This window comes from Lissotriton vulgaris, chromosome 9, assembly GCF_964263255.1.
Source record: "Lissotriton vulgaris chromosome 9, aLisVul1.2, whole genome shotgun sequence".
NCBI classification, from domain to species: domain Eukaryota; kingdom Metazoa; phylum Chordata; class Amphibia; order Caudata; family Salamandridae; genus Lissotriton; species Lissotriton vulgaris.
In genome coordinates this window covers 143,723,708-143,744,650 of record NC_141697.1, presented here as the reverse complement: position 1 = coordinate 143,744,650, position 20,943 = coordinate 143,723,708, and the positions used below count along the sequence as shown (strand labels likewise).

At 47.4% G+C, this 20,943-nt stretch overlaps 1 protein-coding gene across 1 annotated transcript in view; it reads right to left on the bottom strand.

Annotated features, from left to right (window-relative positions):
* The window catches only part of SPTBN5 (spectrin beta, non-erythrocytic 5), a 2,284,272-nt gene that overhangs the window by 223,678 nt on the left and 2,039,651 nt on the right, over window positions 1–20,943 (bottom strand). Inside the window, exon 59 of the mRNA XM_086937224.1 lies at window positions 11,266–11,421. Within this exon, the coding sequence (XP_086793350.1) occupies window positions 11,266–11,421 (156 nt within the window). The remainder of the gene's footprint in view (window positions 1–11,265; window positions 11,422–20,943) is intronic.

The following is a 20,943-nucleotide window of genomic DNA, read 5'->3' as shown; positions in this document are numbered from 1 at the left end:
AAGGATGGAGGTCTAGGCCCATTGGATCTCTACTCCTGGAGTCCTCATGGAGGTCCAAGAGAGGAAACAATCAGCAGGCTGCTGAGAATGCAGCCTCATTAGGGAGACCATCTAAGGTGAGAGTGGCTTGCATTTCTAACATTTATTTGAGTTTCCCTTTCTCTGGAGGTGGGATTCACCTTGTAAGTAATGGCTAAAAAAGATAAGGGACATAGAGGCAATAAAAAATTTCAACTAAAAAAACTTTTTTTTTTAAAGTTCACAATGTGTTATCACGCAAAAATAGTGCATTGTGGCATGAGAAATGCTAAAAATTACCTGCTGGATACTACGGAAGAGGGTGTAAGGTACAGAGCAAAAGCAATAAATGGCAAAAAAACTAAAAAGTGGAACACGAAAGCAAGCAGAGAACCATCACAAAGATATAGAAAAGGAAAAATATGTGGGTGAGGGAGTAAGATGAAGTATAGGGTATACAATTCAATTCAATCAAATTTTATTCGGTAGATAATGTGCAACCATAAAAGCATTCTATCCATAACAATAACATTGCTATTAGTCACTAAAATAGTTCTAAAACTGTTCATTACATATTGACACTCAATTTTTAATATTCTATACAGATTACTGCTCCAATATCAACCACAGTTAATAAGTAATAATAAAGTGTACTTATTAAATAACACAACATATTGCTCCTCCAATGTTTATCACAATTAATATTTAGACATTAGTATACTAATACTCGCATTAAAAGTATAAACACATCATTACCCTAAAAATCAGCGTTTATAAAAACTTTGACTCATAGTCGGAACAGTGCATAATAATTCATTTATCTAGATTCATGTTCAGATGCTTAGGTAAACAAAAGTGCTAAAGTCATGAAGTGCATAGGTGCGGGACGATGCCTAATTTTGACTGAAGTATATAAAGCCTTAAGGTATTTCAAAGGTCTACCAGTTATTCATACGTTAAGGCTTCCAAATATTAGTTATCTTTTCTTCTCCTGATTTGTATACAAACAATGACTGTATTGCAAATGTTATCATTTTCCAAACTACAAATATAGTTAAAAGCATATTTGTGACCCGTGTCTGGGCAGTTGGTGCAGACGAGAAGGCGAGTGGGCTGCCCCGGCCCTCTGAAACTCTCGGAGGGGGCCCCGGCGGTGGGGTCCCTAATTGAGGGGCAGGTGGACTCTGCCCCCTGAACCTGCTGAATCCCAAGGCGACACAGGCGGATCCTGAAGGTGAGCGGCAAATCTGAGCCCGCGCTCCCCGCCATCTTGGCTCCTTGCACTGGGCGGCCTGGCGGCGCCGGCCCCTGACTGTTTCTAGAGTCTTGAGCCCGACCTGAGACCCCCATCCCCCTGAGTGCTGCTGCCTGGGGGGCTTGAGGTGTGCCTGTGTGGAGCTGACCCGGACAGGCTGCAGCGTGGAACCGTGGGGAGTGCTGAGCGGTGGCCTTCGGCCGCCATTTTGTGATTACAGCCTGGAGAGGCCTAGAGGTACTGGTCACCCTTCATCGGCGTAGCGGGGGGCCACATCCTGCCTCTGCAGAACTGTTTATAGGGCAGGCGGACTTTACCCTTGGGGAATCATATGCAGGGTGCAATACCGCCGCCAGAAGAGGAGCGCAGTGAGGCGGATACACCCCTATCACTTCAGATCTCATCCCCCCCGTGTGGCTCTAGATCATTGGCTCTCCGACGCTGTTGTGGCTTGGGGCCTTGCGCTGCACGCACTGCCTACGCGACACCCGCCTCCAGGTGCGGCAGGGGGGAAATCGCATTACACTTTGGGAAGCTGTTAAATGGGGTACACTGAGCACACTGTCGGGCTGAGAGTTGGGGAGTGGCCAGCACACATCTATACCACGGCTACAGCCCTGGACACTGTCGGACAAGGAGCACAGTGGTGGGGAGCGAAGGGCTGACCTCCCTAGATACCTTGCATCTAGCCTATAAAGAACGCATAGCCGGGCGGACTGCAGAATGCTTTGGGACTGGCGATGACGCGCTCAGTGACACACCTAGTGGGGAAAGCGCACCACTGGGGATTTCCGGCCTGCCTTCTGTCGCTGGATGCGGAAAAGGCGTTTGATCGGGTGGATTGGACTTTTCTGCGGGCGGTTCTATGTAAGATTGGTCTAGGCCAGAACATGACCACTCAGATCATGGCACCATATCTTGCCCCACAGGCTAGGATTCGGATCAATGGACAGCTCACGGCACCGATCACCATTCATAGGGGCACCAGGCAAGGGTACCCCCTCTCACCTTTATTGCCCTTGTGATGGAACCACTGGCAGAGATGATTCGTCAGGCGACTGATATACATGGTATCCCCATGGGAGGATGTGGCGTTGTTCGCAGATGATCTCATCCTCACCCTAACACGCCCCGGGAATCCCTCCCGGCACTCCATACAGCGCTGCGCCTCTTTGAGCGGGCCTCTGGCCTCAAGATCAACCATAGCAAGTCCTGGGCCCTCAACCTTACCATCCCGAAGGAAGAGATCTCCCTCCTGGAGAAACTTGTGCCAAACCGATGGGCCTCCCAATGCATTCGCTACCTCTGCCTCCAGGTGACTCCCTCTCTAGACACATGGACACAAGTAAATTGGCGGGAATGTCGAAGGTCCGTCCTCGAAGACTTGCGGAGGTGGAGGCCCCTGGTGTTGTCGTGGCCGGGCAGACTTAATGCCATCAAGATGTCGATCCACCCAAAAATGTTATATCTATTTCAATGCCTCCCCACGCCTATTCCGGTACATTGTATACAAGGCCTCTAGCGTGACCTCACAAATTTTATTTAGGGCGGGAAACGGCCTCGGTTCTCACAGAAGCTCCTGATGACATCGAGAGATAGGGGGGGACTGGCATGCCCCAATCTAGTGGACTATTACTAGGCCTCGCACCTCCGGTTTGTGGTGGAATGGGATGTGACAGAGAGTGAGAAGGAATGGCTGCATATGGACCGGGCAGTGGTGGGGCAAACCATCTGGGACCTTGTATGGAATCATCGGGCGGCACGCCCTAAGAGTGACTATGTTGCGGTACCCACAAGAACGGTCCTGGACATATCGGATAAAGTAACTGTGCGCAGAGGCCTCATGACATTTCCTTCACTGCATACCCCGATAGAGGGGAACCCGTCCTTCCCACCGGCACATCGTATGCGTGCCTTTGCCAAATGGACACAAGGGGACTGCAGGGTGATTACTGACATGTTTGAAGAGGGCATGCTTAAGTCCTTTGCTCAATGTAGGGAAGCGTTCCGTGTCCAGTCGGCGGCAGGGCTGCAATACGCCCAGCTGAGGCACTTGGTGTCCGAGAAGGAAATGTATCAGGCGGCTACACGCGCCTTCACTCCCTTTGAGCGACTGGCCCGATATCCTGTTGAATCAAGGGGGCTTACTTCCCGGATTTACCAGATTTTTTTTTTTTTTTTTAATTTTTGAAAACCTTTATTCAGAACAGAGCACACAGCTATTCAGCCTGACATCCCGGAGGCAAGGCAGCATGGGTAATAGGAGAGTAATAGTGCAAAAAGATCCAGACATAATCATCGAAGGTTATTTTTAGATTAAGGTGAAGAATTCAACAAAAGAGCGCCTGAGGGCGCGAAAAATGGCAATAGAGTCAATATGAATCAGGGCGTCAGGGACGGGTAGGGGAGGAAAGGCAGGGAAGCGATCATCCAGGAAAGGATGTCAGAATGGGAAGGAGGGGGGGGAGGACACCAGGAGAATGCAGTACATCAGAGCTCAGTTGGTGTTACAGGTCAGGGTGACACATGATCGTCCAGAGTGACTGGTTCAGGTGGCAAGCACACGTATCCCCTATATTCATTCCAAGCCCCCCATATTTTATTCCAAGTTTGAGGTCTCCCTCTTGCCACATAGACTGTCTTCTCCCGGAACATGCACCAGTCAGTCCATGTTGGCTTTCCATTGTACCACCAGGGGGGCCGCGGACGCACCCCACTTCTGAGCAATGTCCCTTTTGGCCACCATGTTCCCAAGGGTCACCCACCTAGTCTGCGCTGCGCTGTGGTCAGAAGGCTCCCACACGTTCAGAAGGCATCTACGAGCTTCCGCGTGAGCGATCACGCCAGTAACTTCTACCATGATTCGGTGCACCCTCCTCCAGTAGGAGGCTATTACGGGGCATTCCCAAAGGATGTGCAGGAAAGTGGCGAGGGCCCCGCAACCTCTGCGGCAGAGTCCGTCAGGCAAAAATCCCATGCGCATCAATCGGGGCCCCGTCATATACACCGGGTGCAAGATCTTGAATTGCACGAGGCGAAGACGGGAGGAAATTGCAACCTCCTTAGGGGAGGAAATTGCGCTCTGCCAATCTTCATCATCAAGTTCAAGGCCATCCGCCACCCACTGGTCCCGCAAGCCAAGGAGGAGATCTGTGCGCACGTTTATCAATTTCTTGTATGACAGGGAAATCGCGCTGTCCGGCATGTGCCCATCCAATATCCTGTCCTCCAGGGGGGAACTTTCAGGAATATCGCCGTCCGGCAGTGAGGCCGAGAGCAGCGCGTGCCTCAGCTGGGCGTAACGGAAAAACTCCGTCGCACCCAGTTGGTATTCGGTTTGCAGCTGGGGGAAGGTCTTAATGGAGCCCTTGGAAAGCATGTCCTCAACTCTGCTGATTCCGATGAGGTCCCATTTATCAAACCCCTTGGTGTGCCACAGTCTACCCAGGATGTCCGAATCAAAGAGGGGAGTGAACCTAGTGAGTCTGCCTTGCCAACCTTGCGCCTTAGTGACCGCCCGCCAAGTGTGGATCGCCGTCCGTGTAGGGCCCGTCAACCGTCGGTCGAAGGACTTCGAGTATAGGGCCCGGTAATAGTTGCTGTCGCCCAACAGCCATCTATCCATGGCATAGCCGGGACTACCCACAGGGCCATAGAACCCGTGGTTGAGGGCAGCAAGTTGAGAGGACCAGTAGTAGCGGCGCACGTCCGGGAGGGCAATGCCGCCGTCGTACCATGGAAGCGTGAGTTTATGGATGGCAACACGAGGTCGACCGTCCCAGAGAAGGGTTCGCAGGAGGCCTTCAAGGTCTCGGAAGTAGCGCGCCGGGACCGGATCTTGGGCGTTCTGCAGAGCGTACAAGAACCTGGGCAGGGACATCATCTTAAACAGCGCAGCACGGCCAAGGAGAGAGAGCGGGAGCCTACGCCAGGTGTCTACATCACGTTGTAGACGCTGGAGAGGAGGGAGTAAGTTGAGGTCGTACCGTAACTTGGGATTGCCGGAGATGCAAATTCCCAAGTACTTGAAGCCACGTGCGGCAATCTGAATGTTGCAGCCCCTGGAAAGTCGTGGAGTATCTCCTTTAAGGACGTACAGGAACGACTTGGCCCAGTTTATAATCAGACCAGAGTAACGTCCGAAGAGTCTGAGTACGTCACAGGCCACGATGAGGGACTTGCAGGGGGAAGTCAAATAAAGTAAGATGTCATCGGCATACAAGGATACCCTGTCTTCAAAACCAGGGGCCCAAGTAATACCGTGTAAATCAGGATGCATACGAGGTAGGGCTGCGAGCGGTTCAAGGGCCAAGGCGAACAGAAGGGGCGACAGGGGACAACCCTGTCTGGTACCCCGATGTAGGGGGAATGGCGCCGACAGGCGGCCGTTGACCGTGACATTGGCCATCGGTTCAGCGTACAGTAGCTTCACCCAGCTCACAAAGATTGGCCCGAATCCGAGTTTGGACAGCACTGCCCAGAGGTATGGCCACTCGAGAGAATCGAAAGCCATCGTGGCGTCAAGGGACGCGAGGACAGCTGGCTCTTCGAGGGTGTGGGCTCTGGCCATGACACCATGAAGGCGGCGCAGATTGAGGGCGGTATTCCGGTGGGGGATGAATCCCGACTGGTCAGGGTGCACGAGGTTGCCAATGACACCAATCAGCCGGTTGGCGAGCAACTTGGCGAGGACCTTGGGTTCCACATTCAGGAGAGAGATAGGACGGTACGATCGGCAGACGTCTCGTGGTTTACCCTCCTTGTGGATGACCACAATAGTAGCCAACATTTGATCCAGGGGGAGACGGCCCCTTTCAAAGGATTCCAGGAACATTTTCCGCAGGTGCGGAGACACCGCGTCCGGGCGGATTTTATACAGTTCAACCGGGATGCCGTTAGGCCCAGAGGCCTTACCGGTCCGTAAGGAACGGATCGCCAAAGCAATCTCGTCAGCGGTGATCTCTCTGTCCAAGTCCGCGCTTTCGTCCTCGGAAAGGCAGGGAAGTTCAATACCCGAAAGGAAAGCCGACGAGTCCGCCTCAGAAAAGTCCGAAGCAGACTCATAGACCCCCCGAAAATAACTAGCGAAGGAGTCGACAATGGCACTCGGGTCCGTAAGGACCACTCCGTCGTCCCCCAAGAGTTCAGGCACCACTCGGCTGGCCATCTCCCTCCTGTCCAACCAAGCCAGCAACTTCCCAGCCTTGTCGCCTACATCATAAACACGGCCCTGCTGTTCTCTAGCCAGAGTGAGTGCGGCATTCGTGGCCAGATCGTGGTACTCCGCTTGCTTCAGCGAGAGGGTATGCAAAATCGAGGGGTCTGGCTCGGGCCCCAGCCGGGACTCGAGACTCAGGACCTCTTGCTCAACACTCAGCAAGTCGGAATCCCTAGTCCGACGGGCCTCCGCAATGAGCGCATGGGCCTCACCCCGGAGCACCGTCTTAAAGGCCTCCCACAACGTAACGGCCGACCCAACCGAGCCCACGTTTTCAGCAAAATAAAGGTCGATGGCTTTGGCCAGGAGGGAGCGGGTCTTGATGTTGCGGAAATACCATGGATTGATCGTGGCCGGTCGCTCCGACAAGACCACGTCAAAGTCAAAGGAGATCCACAACGGGGAGTGATCAGAAATGCCCCGCGCTAAGAAGCGGGCTTCGGAAACGGCCGATGCGTGCGATGCCAGTGTAAGGATATAATCAATGCGGGAAAGACTCCCATGCGCACCCGAAAGAAAGGAAAATTGACGGAGTGTCGGATGTAGAAGACGCCAGCCGTCCACCAGGCCCATAGACTCAAGAAAGGAGGGCAACCACATCTGTGGGCTACGTAGGTCCCGAGGCGGTTGGCGATCAAGCAGACCAGAGCAAACCGAGTTAAAGTCACCCCCCACTATTAACAGGCCAGCCGGCATAGACAAAATGGCACCACCAAGGTCCTGAAAGGTACTGGATTGCAGCCCCGGGGGGACGTATACAGAAAACAACGTGAGGGAACGCCCTTCCCATCTACCCGCCACGGCAGCGTAACGCCCCCTGTCGTCAATCATGGTGACATCTATCTCTAGGGGAAGGGACGCGCGCATGAGGATACCCGCCCCCCGGGAACCGGAAGAGAACCCCGAATGAGCCACCATTTTGTAGCCTTTGCGATTCAAAGCTTTGCACGTATTTCCCACCAAATGTGTCTCTTGAAGGAGGACAATATCAGGCATGTGACGTTTGATCAGTTGTATCACCACCCCTCTTTTAACTCGGTCACCCAACCCGTTACCATTCCAACTGAGAATTCTTAACTTCCTACCCCCCATCACCCCGCAGCCCGCCCCACCCAGTCCCATAAGACACCAGCATCAAATACAGTTCAGGAGCATAAATGACCCATTGCCAAACAGAGAAAAGAAAGGAAAAACCAGCAAACAAGATAACTCTTCCCAACACACCCCCCACCCTGCACCCCTGCATCAGACTAAAAAGCCCCCCCAACCAGCAGTGTGCCTGTCGCCCCATTAACTAATCTACGAAAGACCCAGAGGAGTAGGGAATCTCCATGAATACGTCCCGCCACCCACCATGTAAGCGAAGGAGAGTAAGTTCTGTAACGAGTACCAGCTTCGGCAGTCATTCGAGGCGGGGGTGTCACCAGCCCCTTACTCAGTCTCACTGTTCCGCTCCACCAGAGGCGCTCCCATCTTTATCTTCCTGTTCATCCCGACGTGGCGAGACTGTGTCCAACCATTCACTGACGTTTTCAGGGAAGTCAAAGAAAAGGGCACGTCCCTTATGTTCAACACGGAGTTTAGCGGGGAACATCATTGAGTACTTGAAACCCATATCCCTGAGGCGCCTCTTCACTCCCGCGTAGCTCAGGCGTTGGCGCTGCACTGACCTGGTGAAGTCTGGATAGAAGTGCACCTCCGCATTCTGGTATTGGAGTGGCCCATGTGATCTAGAAGCTTGCAGGATCACGTCCCGATCTCTAAAGTTGAGGAGGCGCGCCACAATCGGCCGTGGCGCCACCCCTGTCTTCGGCGGGCCACCCGGTACCCAGTGGGCACGTTCCACCGAGAAAAAGTTGCTCAGTCCAGAGGGTGCCAAATAGGTTTTGACCAAGTCCTCCACGAACAGGTCCGTCGCAGCATCTTCGGATCCCTCCGGTACACCGACTATGCGGACGTTCTGCCGCCTGGCTCGCCCCTCAAAGTCCTCCAGCCGCCTCGAGAATAGATCAGTGGTCATCCGCAGGTTGCGGACCTCATTCTGCAACTCGGAAACATCGGAGGTCAGGCTGGAGGTCTTGATATCTAGCGCCTTCACACGCTCGTTGGTCTTGCCCAAGTCGGCCCTTATAAGAGTAATGTCAACGGCCATCGAGTCTACCTTGTGACTTAGAGTTTCATGCTGTTGTTGCATGTCGGCCCGGAGACTTGTGATGGCGCCCATGATGTCGACAAGGGTAGGGTCCGATCCATCCGGCGAGCTCGTCAATGGGGGCCCCTTAGACACGGCCCCCGATGTAGGCGGTGACTTGAGGTTCACATAGCGCTCGATGCGATTCTGCTGCGTTTGCGACTTGCCCCGGCCACCTTTGTTCGATGCCCTGTCCGGGTCGCCTCTGCCCGCCATGATGGGTTCGAGAGAACAAAGGCGAGGCGCCCACAAGTCCGGGTCCACAGCCGAAAGGCAGGTAGGGCCGAGGAGACAAAACCAGGGTGTAGAAGGCGCAAGCTGGGACACTATCACTCCGCCCTTGAGGGCATCAGGCGGCCACTACGCAGCCCAATCGTGCGAAGTGGCGAAGTCCGGAGGGACAATGGCACCGTCACGGAGCGGAGTTCAGCTCGACGCAACTCTGCACAGGAACCACCGATTTGGAAGCCGAGTGCAGTCCCCGCCTCAGCAGACCACCAGCAATAAAATTCCACCAACGTGGATCAGGATTTCAGGCAGGATATTTGCGGTGGGTCGGATGGTCCACGGAGCTCCGGGCTTACGCGGCCATCTTGGTTGCCCGCGAAGCTCCTCCCCCGATTTACCAGATTTTGCAGCATCCAAAGACGCCGCCCTCCCACCCCTATCAATGCAGATGGCAAGCAGTATCAGACACGGACATTACTCCCGCACAGTGGTGTGGGTTATGGCAGGATATCCCTGGGAAAACGCCTATAAGCTCATGACTCAATGGTACTACACGCCCCAACGTCTCCACAAGATGTTTCCTACATCCTCTCCTTTGTGCTGGAGGTGCCGGTCTGCATCGGGAGATTTTATTCATAATTGGTGGACATGCCAGTTGCTGACTCTATTCTGGAAAGAGGTCCTTAGCCACATCAGGGGGGTGCTGGGGTTCCCTTTGCCTGAGGTCACAAGCACAATCCTACTAGGTATTAAACCTGCTAGCCTGAACGCGCTCACCAGGAGTGATTGGATCTTGACGCTCCAAATGTTAGGAGCAGGCCAAGCAGCTTATAGCCCTGTATTGGGAAAAAACTGAAGCTCCTCCAATCGTAGCCTGGTTTGTGCATTTATGGCATGTTGTCACAATGGAGCTCTTCACAGCGCGGCTGCAGGCACACAACACACACTTTAAGGCTTTTTGGCAACCTTTAATTAAATACCTCTGTACTGTTGAGCATGCGTGCCACACGCCCATCAAACTCAGGACGCTTCGCCTTTTTGAAGATGCCGTTGTCCCCCCTGACACGAGCAGATTGCTTCCATAGCTGCCCTCCTGCATTGCGACCCCATCGCCACTGACACTGGGTCGGACTTATTGCTCTTCATTCCCCTCTCCTGCGCACATTACTCCTACTCTCGCTGTGCTGTCCCTCCTTTTTTCTCTTTGCTCATTTCTTCTCGTCTGTCCTTTTCTTTTTTCTCTCTGTTACTCTTTGGGTTTCTGGGCCCTGTTTGGCCGATTGTTGAGTTTGGGCTAGTTGCCTGTTTGTTACGAAGGTGGACCTTAGGGGTCTAACTTCCCCACAGTATCAGATGGCATCACATTCTGCATTACGGAACACAGCCGGCCACTTGAGGGTTGTAGGCGCAACGCTGTGTACAATCTAGCTTTCTACTTAGATTCCTAACGATGTTAATGTACTGTCCAGTCACGCGGCCGGCCCTGGATAGGGTTGTAGGCTTAACGCTGTGTATCAAATAGTCCTGTGGTATGTGTTTTCTTCAGAAAATAAAAAAGATTTGAAAAAAAAAAAAAAGCATAGTTGCAAGAATAGTTTATTAGGTAAAAATAAAGGTTTTAAAACAGATGTCCTAATGTCCTGGTAAGAACTGAAAAAAAGGATAAAGTGCAGCATAGTCTGTGGGGACGCTCCATCACAGGGACTGTTTGGGAGGTTATGACTCCACTTTCCCATTTTGGGGAAGGCTATTTGGTAGTGTAAGGAGCCCATCCTTAACCTTGTCAGAAAGAATCTATGCTGGATATTTCTTAACGAGATGAGGTACGGTTGGATGCCCATCAAAAGTGGGCCTTCGCAGTAAGATTTAAAACTCTGTTTTAAGCCAGCTTCCGCATCTCTTGCAGATTCCTTAGAAGTTGTTAGCCTGATCTTTAAATCCTTTTTGCCATAATCCTGGATGGACATTGGATCCTAAAGATCAAAGTCCACCTTACATTCTTTTATGAGGTTAAAAATATACTCTAACAAGGGGATTTTTTTTACTATGGTCGAGGGCAACGCAATCCCTTATTATATCCTTAGTGAACTCGGTTTTATCTTTAGTCCAAATTCCATGCCAGGGGTCCCATGCTAATAAAATCGCTAATATAAGGTACGCGCAGCTCTTTGTGAACTATATATGAGGCAGTAGGGTATTCAAGAAAGGACCTCTGGTTTAAAAAAAGTGAGTACAGAACAGCCAACACTTGATCATAAAAAGAAAAATATAACATACAATTTTCAAACTTATCACCTACAATGTAAGCGAATTCAACCTATTTAATGTACCTTTCACATAGATTTGGGCCCTCACCTCTAATCCCTCATGCTGGCTTAGGAGTGTCTGAACACCTGGGAGATCATATCCGTATTCGTCTGAGTCTGCCACAGCTTCCTTTTCTTGCATCCAGCTCCTCAACTCATCCACATCATGGTCAAATTGGTGAACATTGTGAGCCGCCTCCAGGTTCTGAGAGAAACAGATTCAAGGCTGAATTTGAAGCTTACTCTAATCTCTACGTAAAGCATGATACATTTAAAAAGCTTTTCTGAGGACACAAACACCATAAAAAACACATAAGCACCACAAACATTTCTAATATTTTTCACAAACAGGCCTTTGTTAACAACAGAAAAAGGGATAAGGTGCATGGAAAGCCCATCACAGTGAGTACATTATTTTGTATGTTGTTTTTCAACACAATCGCAATCTCCTTGTAGAGAAAGGCAGGAATTGAGGGTTTAAAATCATTAGTCATTGTTTTCACCACTCCTCGACCAATGCTGACACCCAAAAGTGCTCCGATGCAGAGAAACCTATACCTCACTGACAAGGCCTAATAAGACTGAAACTGGTCTGGAGTTGCTTATGGTTACTTCTGGAGGAGGTCTTGCTAGGCAGTTTGGGATGGACTGTTCTAATGAGGACTAGGGTCAGTAGTGATTTGCACAAGGAGGGCCTTTGTCTACAGTACTACAACTGGTGAATAATTATGGGTTGGAATGCTACCTAGAGCGATTGCCAGTGGTTAGACTATTTGCACATTCATTTGCATCCGGATACGTGTTCTCATGATTAAAAAGAATATATTTTGAGATATCTTAATATAAAGAAAGGGGTACAGTTACTCTTTGATGTAGAACATGGTATAACATACTAAACATATGTGCACTATGTACAATATTGCCATGGTCAAATATGCTCCTTTCATCCTACATAAACTATTAAGAAACCATTAGACGCTTTTTTGAGGGTAAAACAATTTGAAATAAATATTTCTTTCACATGCCTTATTTAGAACCTGAAACGTTTCTTAAAGAATGATATTGAACATTATACATGCATCATACAAGCGTGGATATCACAAAATAGGTCAATACTAACTTTGCACAAGTAATTGGCTATACAATATATCACCTCAGGTGGATAGTGCTTAGTGAAAAAACACATCAATTATTATGGGTTTTAAGGTTGTAAAGGAAGGATGGTATATGTTATTTAATCAAATCATCGAATTTAAGCTAAGTGACTCTGACTCCTGGTAGAGACTGGAGTTGTGAACAACTGTGAATTTAGTCAATTTGTAGGTATACTCAAGACCTCGGTAAGGCTTACAAATACCCATAAAGATAACCTTACTCACCTTCTCCTCAAATTCCTACATTGGAGTCATACTAAAATAAAGGACAGTAACATCTCAAAAGTGGGGCAAAAACCTTTGTGTGAAATGAGCAAGCCAGCTTGGTCAGCCTGAGCATCAAACAAAGTTAGATGCGTTGAGACCTAGGGCACACACTTGATTTGAGTGGTAATTAAACATCGTTTCATTTCTGTAGAAAGCCTAAACAGAGAATAATCCGCTGGCGTTACTTCCTCCACCATATTATCCCTGGTGTTGAGAAAATTTGGCCAGTGTTACCACCTTCAGGTTTAACATTTCTCCAAAAGACAGACATTGTCCTTTATTTGCCATCTCTAAATAAGTCTATTAGTGCTGTCTCCAGTGATTTGATTACCTTTTTTGGACAGGAAGTCATAAAATCCAATGGCTAAAAAACCGAAAGACATTTTAAAAAAAATTCCGAAGTCTTCAAAGCTTAAAATGTTGGGCATGAATAATAGTTCTCAGTGGTTATCGGCGGCATGTGTCAAAAGCCTTCTGCCTTTTGTTTTGTAATAAAAATAGATGGCAGAATGCAAAAGACGCATTTGAATTTCCAAGAATCCTATTCAGGGCACAAAGAATTAACTTTCAAGAAAATACATTCAAAGGGAGAAATAGGTCTCAGTCAATACTCTGAGGCATCAAAGCTAGATGACAAACTTAAAACACACACAAATCTAATGAATAACATTCTGGTTGGTAGGGAGAAGCCTTGGCTTTTAACCCCACAGTGAGAACAGAAAAACTTAGTAGGTAAAGCAGCCCTGATAAAGAGTCATAGATAATCATATACTTGCACAAGGAGACACAACTGTTATCTTAGATAAGGTCATGTTCTTTAATGCTTGGAAGTCAAACAGGGCCAACAGTCACATTCACAATCTAAAAGACCAGATCCAGTAGGGAACAGCCTTTGATGCAGGCCTTTCCATAGATTTACAAGACAAGATAACGAGTTTTACTGAGATTCGCTTTGATTGGGAAAGGGCAGCACCTGATTGGAATAGATCCGTCAATAAGCAGGCTTAAGGCCCCCAAACATATGAATATCACTGATCCTCCTTTTCCATCATGGTGTAATGCTGTACCATGTAGTTTTAGATATAATGAAAAGGAACTACTGGAAGGCAGGGTTTAGAAGGGCATGGCAAAGTCATAGTGATAGACTTAGTGGTCACCATCAAGCACTATTGAGTTACCACAATAAGGAAAGGTTGTTGATAAGCTGGAAAGCAGAATGCTGCTTGAACCTGAAGAAGACCAGAAGACATTTTGGAAGACATATGGTTGTCACAGAGGAATGAAAGTGGGCAATTCTGCTTTACCCTGATTCTATATAGCTGGTTGCTTCTGAGGCATAGGACAAACCTTATATCTTGTAGATGACAACATCAACCATTGATTGTAATGTAGACTGAACATGCACTCATGGACACACATACCACCAAAAATACAGACATCCATTCTTTCCTGTTTAGGAGCACGACACCATCTCCATTGCGCTGTATTGGCACAATGGGTCCGCACTTGAGGCTTTATACCCCCTCCATATCCTCAGCAGAACAAAGGGGATTCAATTATCAGATCCCTTCATAGTTGCCCATCATGGGGGCTCCTGGGGAAGGTGTGCCCAAACTAAAAAACAGAGAGCTGAAAAAGAAAACAAAAAATGGAAAAATATGGTAACGAGATAATAAAGAAAAAACACCGCCCAAAAATTGACATGACTGACTCACACTTCATTTATTATAGAGGAAGCCAATTGATTTCTCTCAACTGATAATAAGACTAAATAAAGGAAGTCCAAACCCTCAAGACTCAATATGGTTTCCGGTTCTTCAGCCCTGTGAGGCTATCTGGGCCTTTCCTAGTACTTAGTTTTTCAAGCTAAAGCTTTCCAGACTCTATTCGAATAAATATCACTAAATCAAAAAAGTGAGCCGTCTAACCTTACGGGCTAAACCATGGGAACAAATAAGACCAAGAAGGAAAGGATCAAAAGGATAACAGGGAGCAGAAAATGGCAAAAGCAGGATCCACCGATCAGGAGCAGCCAGTCCATTGGGGCTGAGGGGCCACGGCCCTCCACCTTTCACCCCTCAAGAACAGTGTCTGTCAGGCTGAGCAAAGGTCAGCCTGACAGACACTGTTTACTTTCAGGTCAGGCAGCCAGGAGCCAGACATGCACATTTAGCGCAGGCTCCTGGCTGCCTGTGCTGAACTTTGCTGGGCTAAGGAAGTCACAGCTCCTGTGGGCATGATGTTCTCGGCTCAGCAAAGGTCCCTGAGGCTCTCCAATAGTGACGAGGAGTAGCGTCCCTGATTGCTTTGCACCTGGGCTCTTCAGTTTTAAGCCCTGAAGTGCCCAGGCTCAAGTGTCAATCAGTGGAACTTCATCACAGAGTGGGTTGGGGTCAGCAGCCTCACTGACCCCATCCCACTCTGCGACGACGTTGGGACTGCTGCCTTTCCTCATTGGCTGACCTTAGGTCAGCAAATGAGGGTCAGCCAATGAGGGAAGGCAGCAGTCCCAAGCCTCCTGGAACCTTCGAGGCAGAGCTGGTTGCAGTTAAGTGTTTTTCTTTTAAACTGTTTGGTGCGTGCATGCGTGTATGTATGAATATTTGGTAAAGAGTGTTGATAATGAATGTGTTTGTGTGCGTGCGTGTATGTATGAATGTTTGGTGAAGAGTGTTGTGAATGGATGTGTTTGAGTGCGTGCGTGCGTGTGTGAATACATTGTCTTGAGTTTTATGTTTATGTGTCTGTGTGCGTGAGAGTTTGTCCCGTCTGCCCCCTCCCTCCAAAAGTTACCGGCCGCCACCGCCACCCACTATGGATTCCCCAGTTAAAAAGAAACAAGAAGCTAACAACTACTCAAATATGGACTTAATCTTGCAGCGCCTATCTGCTCTTCATGACTTAAAAAACAAACGCCCAAAACTAATATGGCCCTAACGCAAGCAGAAATGGAGGGACTGAGAAACAACTTAAAACGCCTCTTCTCTAGGATAGGAAAAGCGGAATCAATAATAATTAGAGTGCAAGATGATGACACAAAACAACAGCTGATATCTCAACAAAGAAAATCATCACACTATCAAGAGAGCCAACAGATCTTGAAAACAGAAACAGGAGGGAGAAACTAAGAATAGTTGGCGTTCCTGAACATGTAGAGATAAAAATACTGCCCTGTGTTTCTTTCCTCAAACAATGGATACTACAGACTTTGGAAATTACTTGACAGACCCTCTGTTAGAACTGGGGTCTCTAGTGGGCAGGGTAGGTACTACTGTCCAAATAGGGATCCTTGCTTCTAGTCAGGGTAAGGAGGAAACAATCTTTAGATAACCTCTGCTCCCGCTGGGTAGATTGGCACGAGCAATCAGGCTTATCGAAGGCAATGTGTAAAGTATTTCTACCAACACTCAAAGTAACACAGTGAAAACACCACAAACTGACTCCACAACAGTTTAGAAAAATAAAGGTATTTTAATCTAAACTACACAAGACCAAAACGACAAAAATCCAACATACACAGAATATGGTTTCAAAAGAGTTCTTAAGGTTGCGTTAAAATAATCCACAGTTACATCACGTTGTAGCCAACAGTACTTTTAGATGCGACAAAAGTTCCAAGTGAAAGCTGTAGCGTTGACAAGCAAGCGATGCGTCACTCCTGAGACCCTGGGGAGGCGATGTGACAACCCCGCTGGACGCAGCGGGCGTGTTGCGGTGACTCTGGTCTGTATGGGGAGGAATGCGATATCTTGCGTGGATTCCGGTACACAGGTTTCAGTGGAAGTGGTTCGCAAAAGGTATGATGCGATGATCTTTGAGGCGGCGACGATCTCCGGTGCGGCGACAATGCGCGGCTCATCGTCGATCTTCTCCTCTCGCAGCCCCTCGATGCGATGGCTCTGCGACGACTCTCGCAGCGACGAGATGCGGTCCGCAAGTAAGCGGTGCAATGATCTCACCCAGTGACGACAGGCTCTGCGACGATACTCGCAGCGATGGTAATCTTCCCACACCGGACTGGTGCACCCCGCAAACGAAGGATGCAACGACTCTGGCAGTGGCAACAGACGCTGCGACGATCTTGGCCTTCTTAGCGGCGGGAATTTCCTTGCACTGACGGGGATGCGCCCCGAAAGCGAGCAATGCGATAAAGTTTGCAGAAAGTTCTTTAAATTTTGATTTTCAGCTTCCCAACACAGGTACAACTTCCAGAGGCACCACAACTGGCCCAAGCACTCTAGGAAGGACAGAACTCTCTCAGCAGAGTTCAGGGAAGCTGGGGGTGAAGTCCTTTTGTTCGTGGGACTTCTTAACAGGGAGCCAGCTCTTCTTCAGGCACTTGGAGATTCCTTCAAGCAAGGGGACACAGCACAAAGCAAAGTCCTATCCCTCTACTTGGCAGTAAAGCAACTGCAGGTCAGTCCAGCAAAGCAACAGCAGTACAGTCTTCCTTCTTCAGTCTTACAGATTTCTCCTTGGCAAAGGTTCCTTCTTGATTCCAGGATGATCTAAAGTTTAGTGGTCTGGGGTCCTGTACCCCAAAAAGTGTTTGTTCCCTTTGTGCAGGAGGGCTCTGAGCCCGGTCCAAATGAGTTCTAGAGCACTCCGTTTACATGACTCCTTATTTCCTTTCACAGTGCAGAGCAGAAACATCAGACGCCCCACAGGAGGTAGAGCCATCATTGTGGTGGGAAAGCACAGCCCAGGAGCACTTTGTTGACATGATTCCTTCTCTCCTTTCACAGTCCAGGGCAGAGACATCAGTTGCACCACAGGGGGGTGGAGCCAGCACTGTGGGGGGCAGGCACAGTTCTATTCAGGTCCCAGGTGCAACTCCTCCCTCCCATCTAGATGCAGATCTCTCTATTCACTACTGGGCGGACTCATTCTGTCTCTTGCAATCCCCCAGCCCTGTCTCTCACAAACCAGACAGTCAATTCACAAACAGCCAAAGGCACACAGAAAGGTCAGACAAGAAAGCAGCCACTTTCTAAAAGTGCCGCTTTCAAACACAGGATTTAAAAACCATCCTTCCTAAAAGATGTGTTATTAAATTCTGAGTTCAGGGATATCAGACTTCAATTTTCTATCTTGCTCCTATGGGAAGATATGCTGGTAGCCACTGTAGCCAGCATTCCCCATGATAGCCTATAGGCAAGATAGCCTTACAATAGTGAAAAACGAAAATGGCTGTAGTTCACTACCAGAGCATGTCACCTGAACAAGTACATGCTCTACCTTTCACATACACTGCACCCTGCCCAGGGAAGCACCTTGGGCCTTCCATAGGGGTGACCAATGTGTACAGAAAGGGAAGGGTTAGGCCTGGTCAGTGGCAGTTCACAGACTGCACACAGGCACTGCTGTAGTAGGCCTGAGACACCATTTTAGGGCTACTCATGTGGTTGGCGCAATCAGTGCTGCAGGCACACTAGTAGCATTTGAATCACCAGCCCTGGCACACTCAATGCACTTTACTAGGGACTTCTTGGTAATACAAATATGCCAATTATGGATAACCAATCACAATAACAATTTATACAGAGCGCATATGCACTTTAGCACTAGTCAGCAGGGTTAAAGTGACCAGAGTCCTATTGCCAACAGCCACAGGTTAGGAAAAATAAGGGAGGAAGAAGCAAAAAATTTGGGGATAACCCTGCAAAAAGGGCCATTTCCAACACCCTCCAAAATAGAAAGAATGCATAGAATTCCCACAAGGCCCATCCAGATCATCAAGACTGATGATTATCTGCCCTCTAAGATACCAACTCTCGGAAAATATTCTCGAAAATATGCAGAAAGATAAAACTATTATCTGGAACAGAGCACATATAGGAATCTTACAAAGCTATGCAAAAGAGACAGTGTCCAGAAGGAAAGGCTTCCTCGCCATCAGAAACAACCTCAAATGACTGAACATCTTATTCTCCTTTGCTGGCTGAGACAAACTGAGACTCTTCCACAAAAACATAACCTTATTCTTTGAGGAACCTACAGATCTGCACACTTACATCTCAAACCACAAACAAAATCAGATGTCAGTTTGCTTTCCAGAAAGTAGCCTCACTGGACCCAACCAGTATGCCTTAAGATAAGGCCATTTTGTGATTTCATATTAGGTCTAATCTCTCTATTCATTACCTACATTATTTTCTATTAATTCTGGATACATGGTTGTTGGTACAATGTTAGAAAAATACTCAGGACCACCTACTACACTAGGCTAATCAGATCTTCAACAATTACTCCATACTTTAACCACTGGTGAACACGTTTTATCCAGCCATTATAATCTATCACTATATAAGGTATTACATTTTTGATGCACATATTACTCTGCAATACTCTCCTAACTATCATCATTAGTCCAATTCACTAGCCTTGTATGAATCTCATAACAACCTCCCTCTATGTAACATGCATTCTTTGGTTCACAAAAGATCTGGGGGCATATGTATGACAAACCAGTTTTGCGAGTCCATAATATCATTTTTTTGCGAATCGCTTTTAAGGACTCGCAAAACGGAATGTATGTAGGAATCGCCTAGATGCCCATAGGAATGAATAGGAAGACATTCGCAATTTTTGAGCACCAATGCAATTTCAAGGGTGCAAGGGTATCAAAAGGACAATATGTTGCACCCCTGAAATATGTATGTTTGCACATGTGGCGCACATACATGCCCTAAGGGCATGTATGTGCACCACAAGGCACTTTGAAAAATGCAAATAAGAGCATTTTTCTAAGAAATCGCAAATTACCACCAACCAAAGTTGGTGGTAATTTGCGATTTCTTATGCCAAAATCGCACAACTTGGGTGCTTTCTGCATCGCATTTAATGAACCAAAATTTACGATTCCTTAAATGCAATTGCAAAATAGGGAATCGAAAATTTTGCGGTTCCCTATTTTGAGATGCCTTTTTGGGAAGATCCATTCCAAAAGGCCTTTCCCCGTTCGCAAATGGGCCGATTCTGAGAATCGTCCAGTTTGAGAACAGGAAAAGGGCTTAAAACATATGCCCTCAGGTATTTCCTCGCTTTGCTCTTGTCTTTCCTCTTTATATGCAAGGCCACCTTACCGATTTACAAGCTTTTGGCTAAATGTTTCATACCTCATATCCTTCATATTGGGGTTGTGATACACAGCACCACCCATCCCCAAGCAATACGATATTATATATATCATCATATAGATCATTAACATCACTTACAACCTCCAATACACACTTTTGTTGCTAAATACTAAGGAGATGAATCATCCAGTTAAGGAAAATGATTGAAAATTGCCATAAATTGATATGGAGCATTCTTCTCTTACACGAAGCAAGACTGCGTGACTCAGCTGCACATGGTATGTTAGGAATTTTTTTTATCTGAACTTACACGTTCAGCAGATTACAAAAAGAAGAATGGGGTGGTCATCGTTTTCTCCAAAAATGAAACTTTTCACATAATCAGTAACATAAACAACTTGGAAGGTAGATGGTTATTTACCAAGACAATTAAGGATGGCATTGAACTCTATGTAGTAAATGTATACACCCCTACTTCTGATGATTCTCAATTCTGGATTGATTTATTGAGAGAATTAATGACATTAGGAACATCACCAATATTGTATTAGGATTTGACTTCAATTTACCAATGGAAATTGTCCTCAATAGGTTGTTCACCTGTAAATATTGGCCAAGGAAAGCTCAAAAACAACCAAAAAATATGTGCTCGCTTAACAAAACTTTGGATATTTTGGACTACATAATCCGACTGGTAGTGAATTCACCTTTTACTCCCACCCACACAATTGACATTCCAGAATTGACTACATCTTATCAAATTATATCTTGACACCATACTACTCTAACCCTAAAATAGAACCAATACTGATATCAGACCATTCCTAGATCGCCTTCGATATAACTATTCTAAATCTGATTCAAAAAGAGAACCTATGGAGAATGAATGAGGGAAATGTGAATGACCCAAAGCTAAAGAGAAGCTTACACAAAGCAATCTTTAATTATTTTACAAAAAAGTCATCCACTCTTCTCTCACCTGGCTCAATTCTGGAAGTGAGTAAACTTAGATCAGGGTTCACATATTAAATATAATGTCAAACAAAAATTAAGAGACTAACTAAAAGCTAAACAATTTAGAATCAGAAATTAAAAGACATGAAAGCCTGTTAATCAAATGAAAATCATTTCAGATGCTGAGTTATTTAAAAACTTTAAAACATGAATATAACAAATTGGTCCGCAGCACAGATTACATATGGGTAAACAACCTAAAAGCAAAAAATG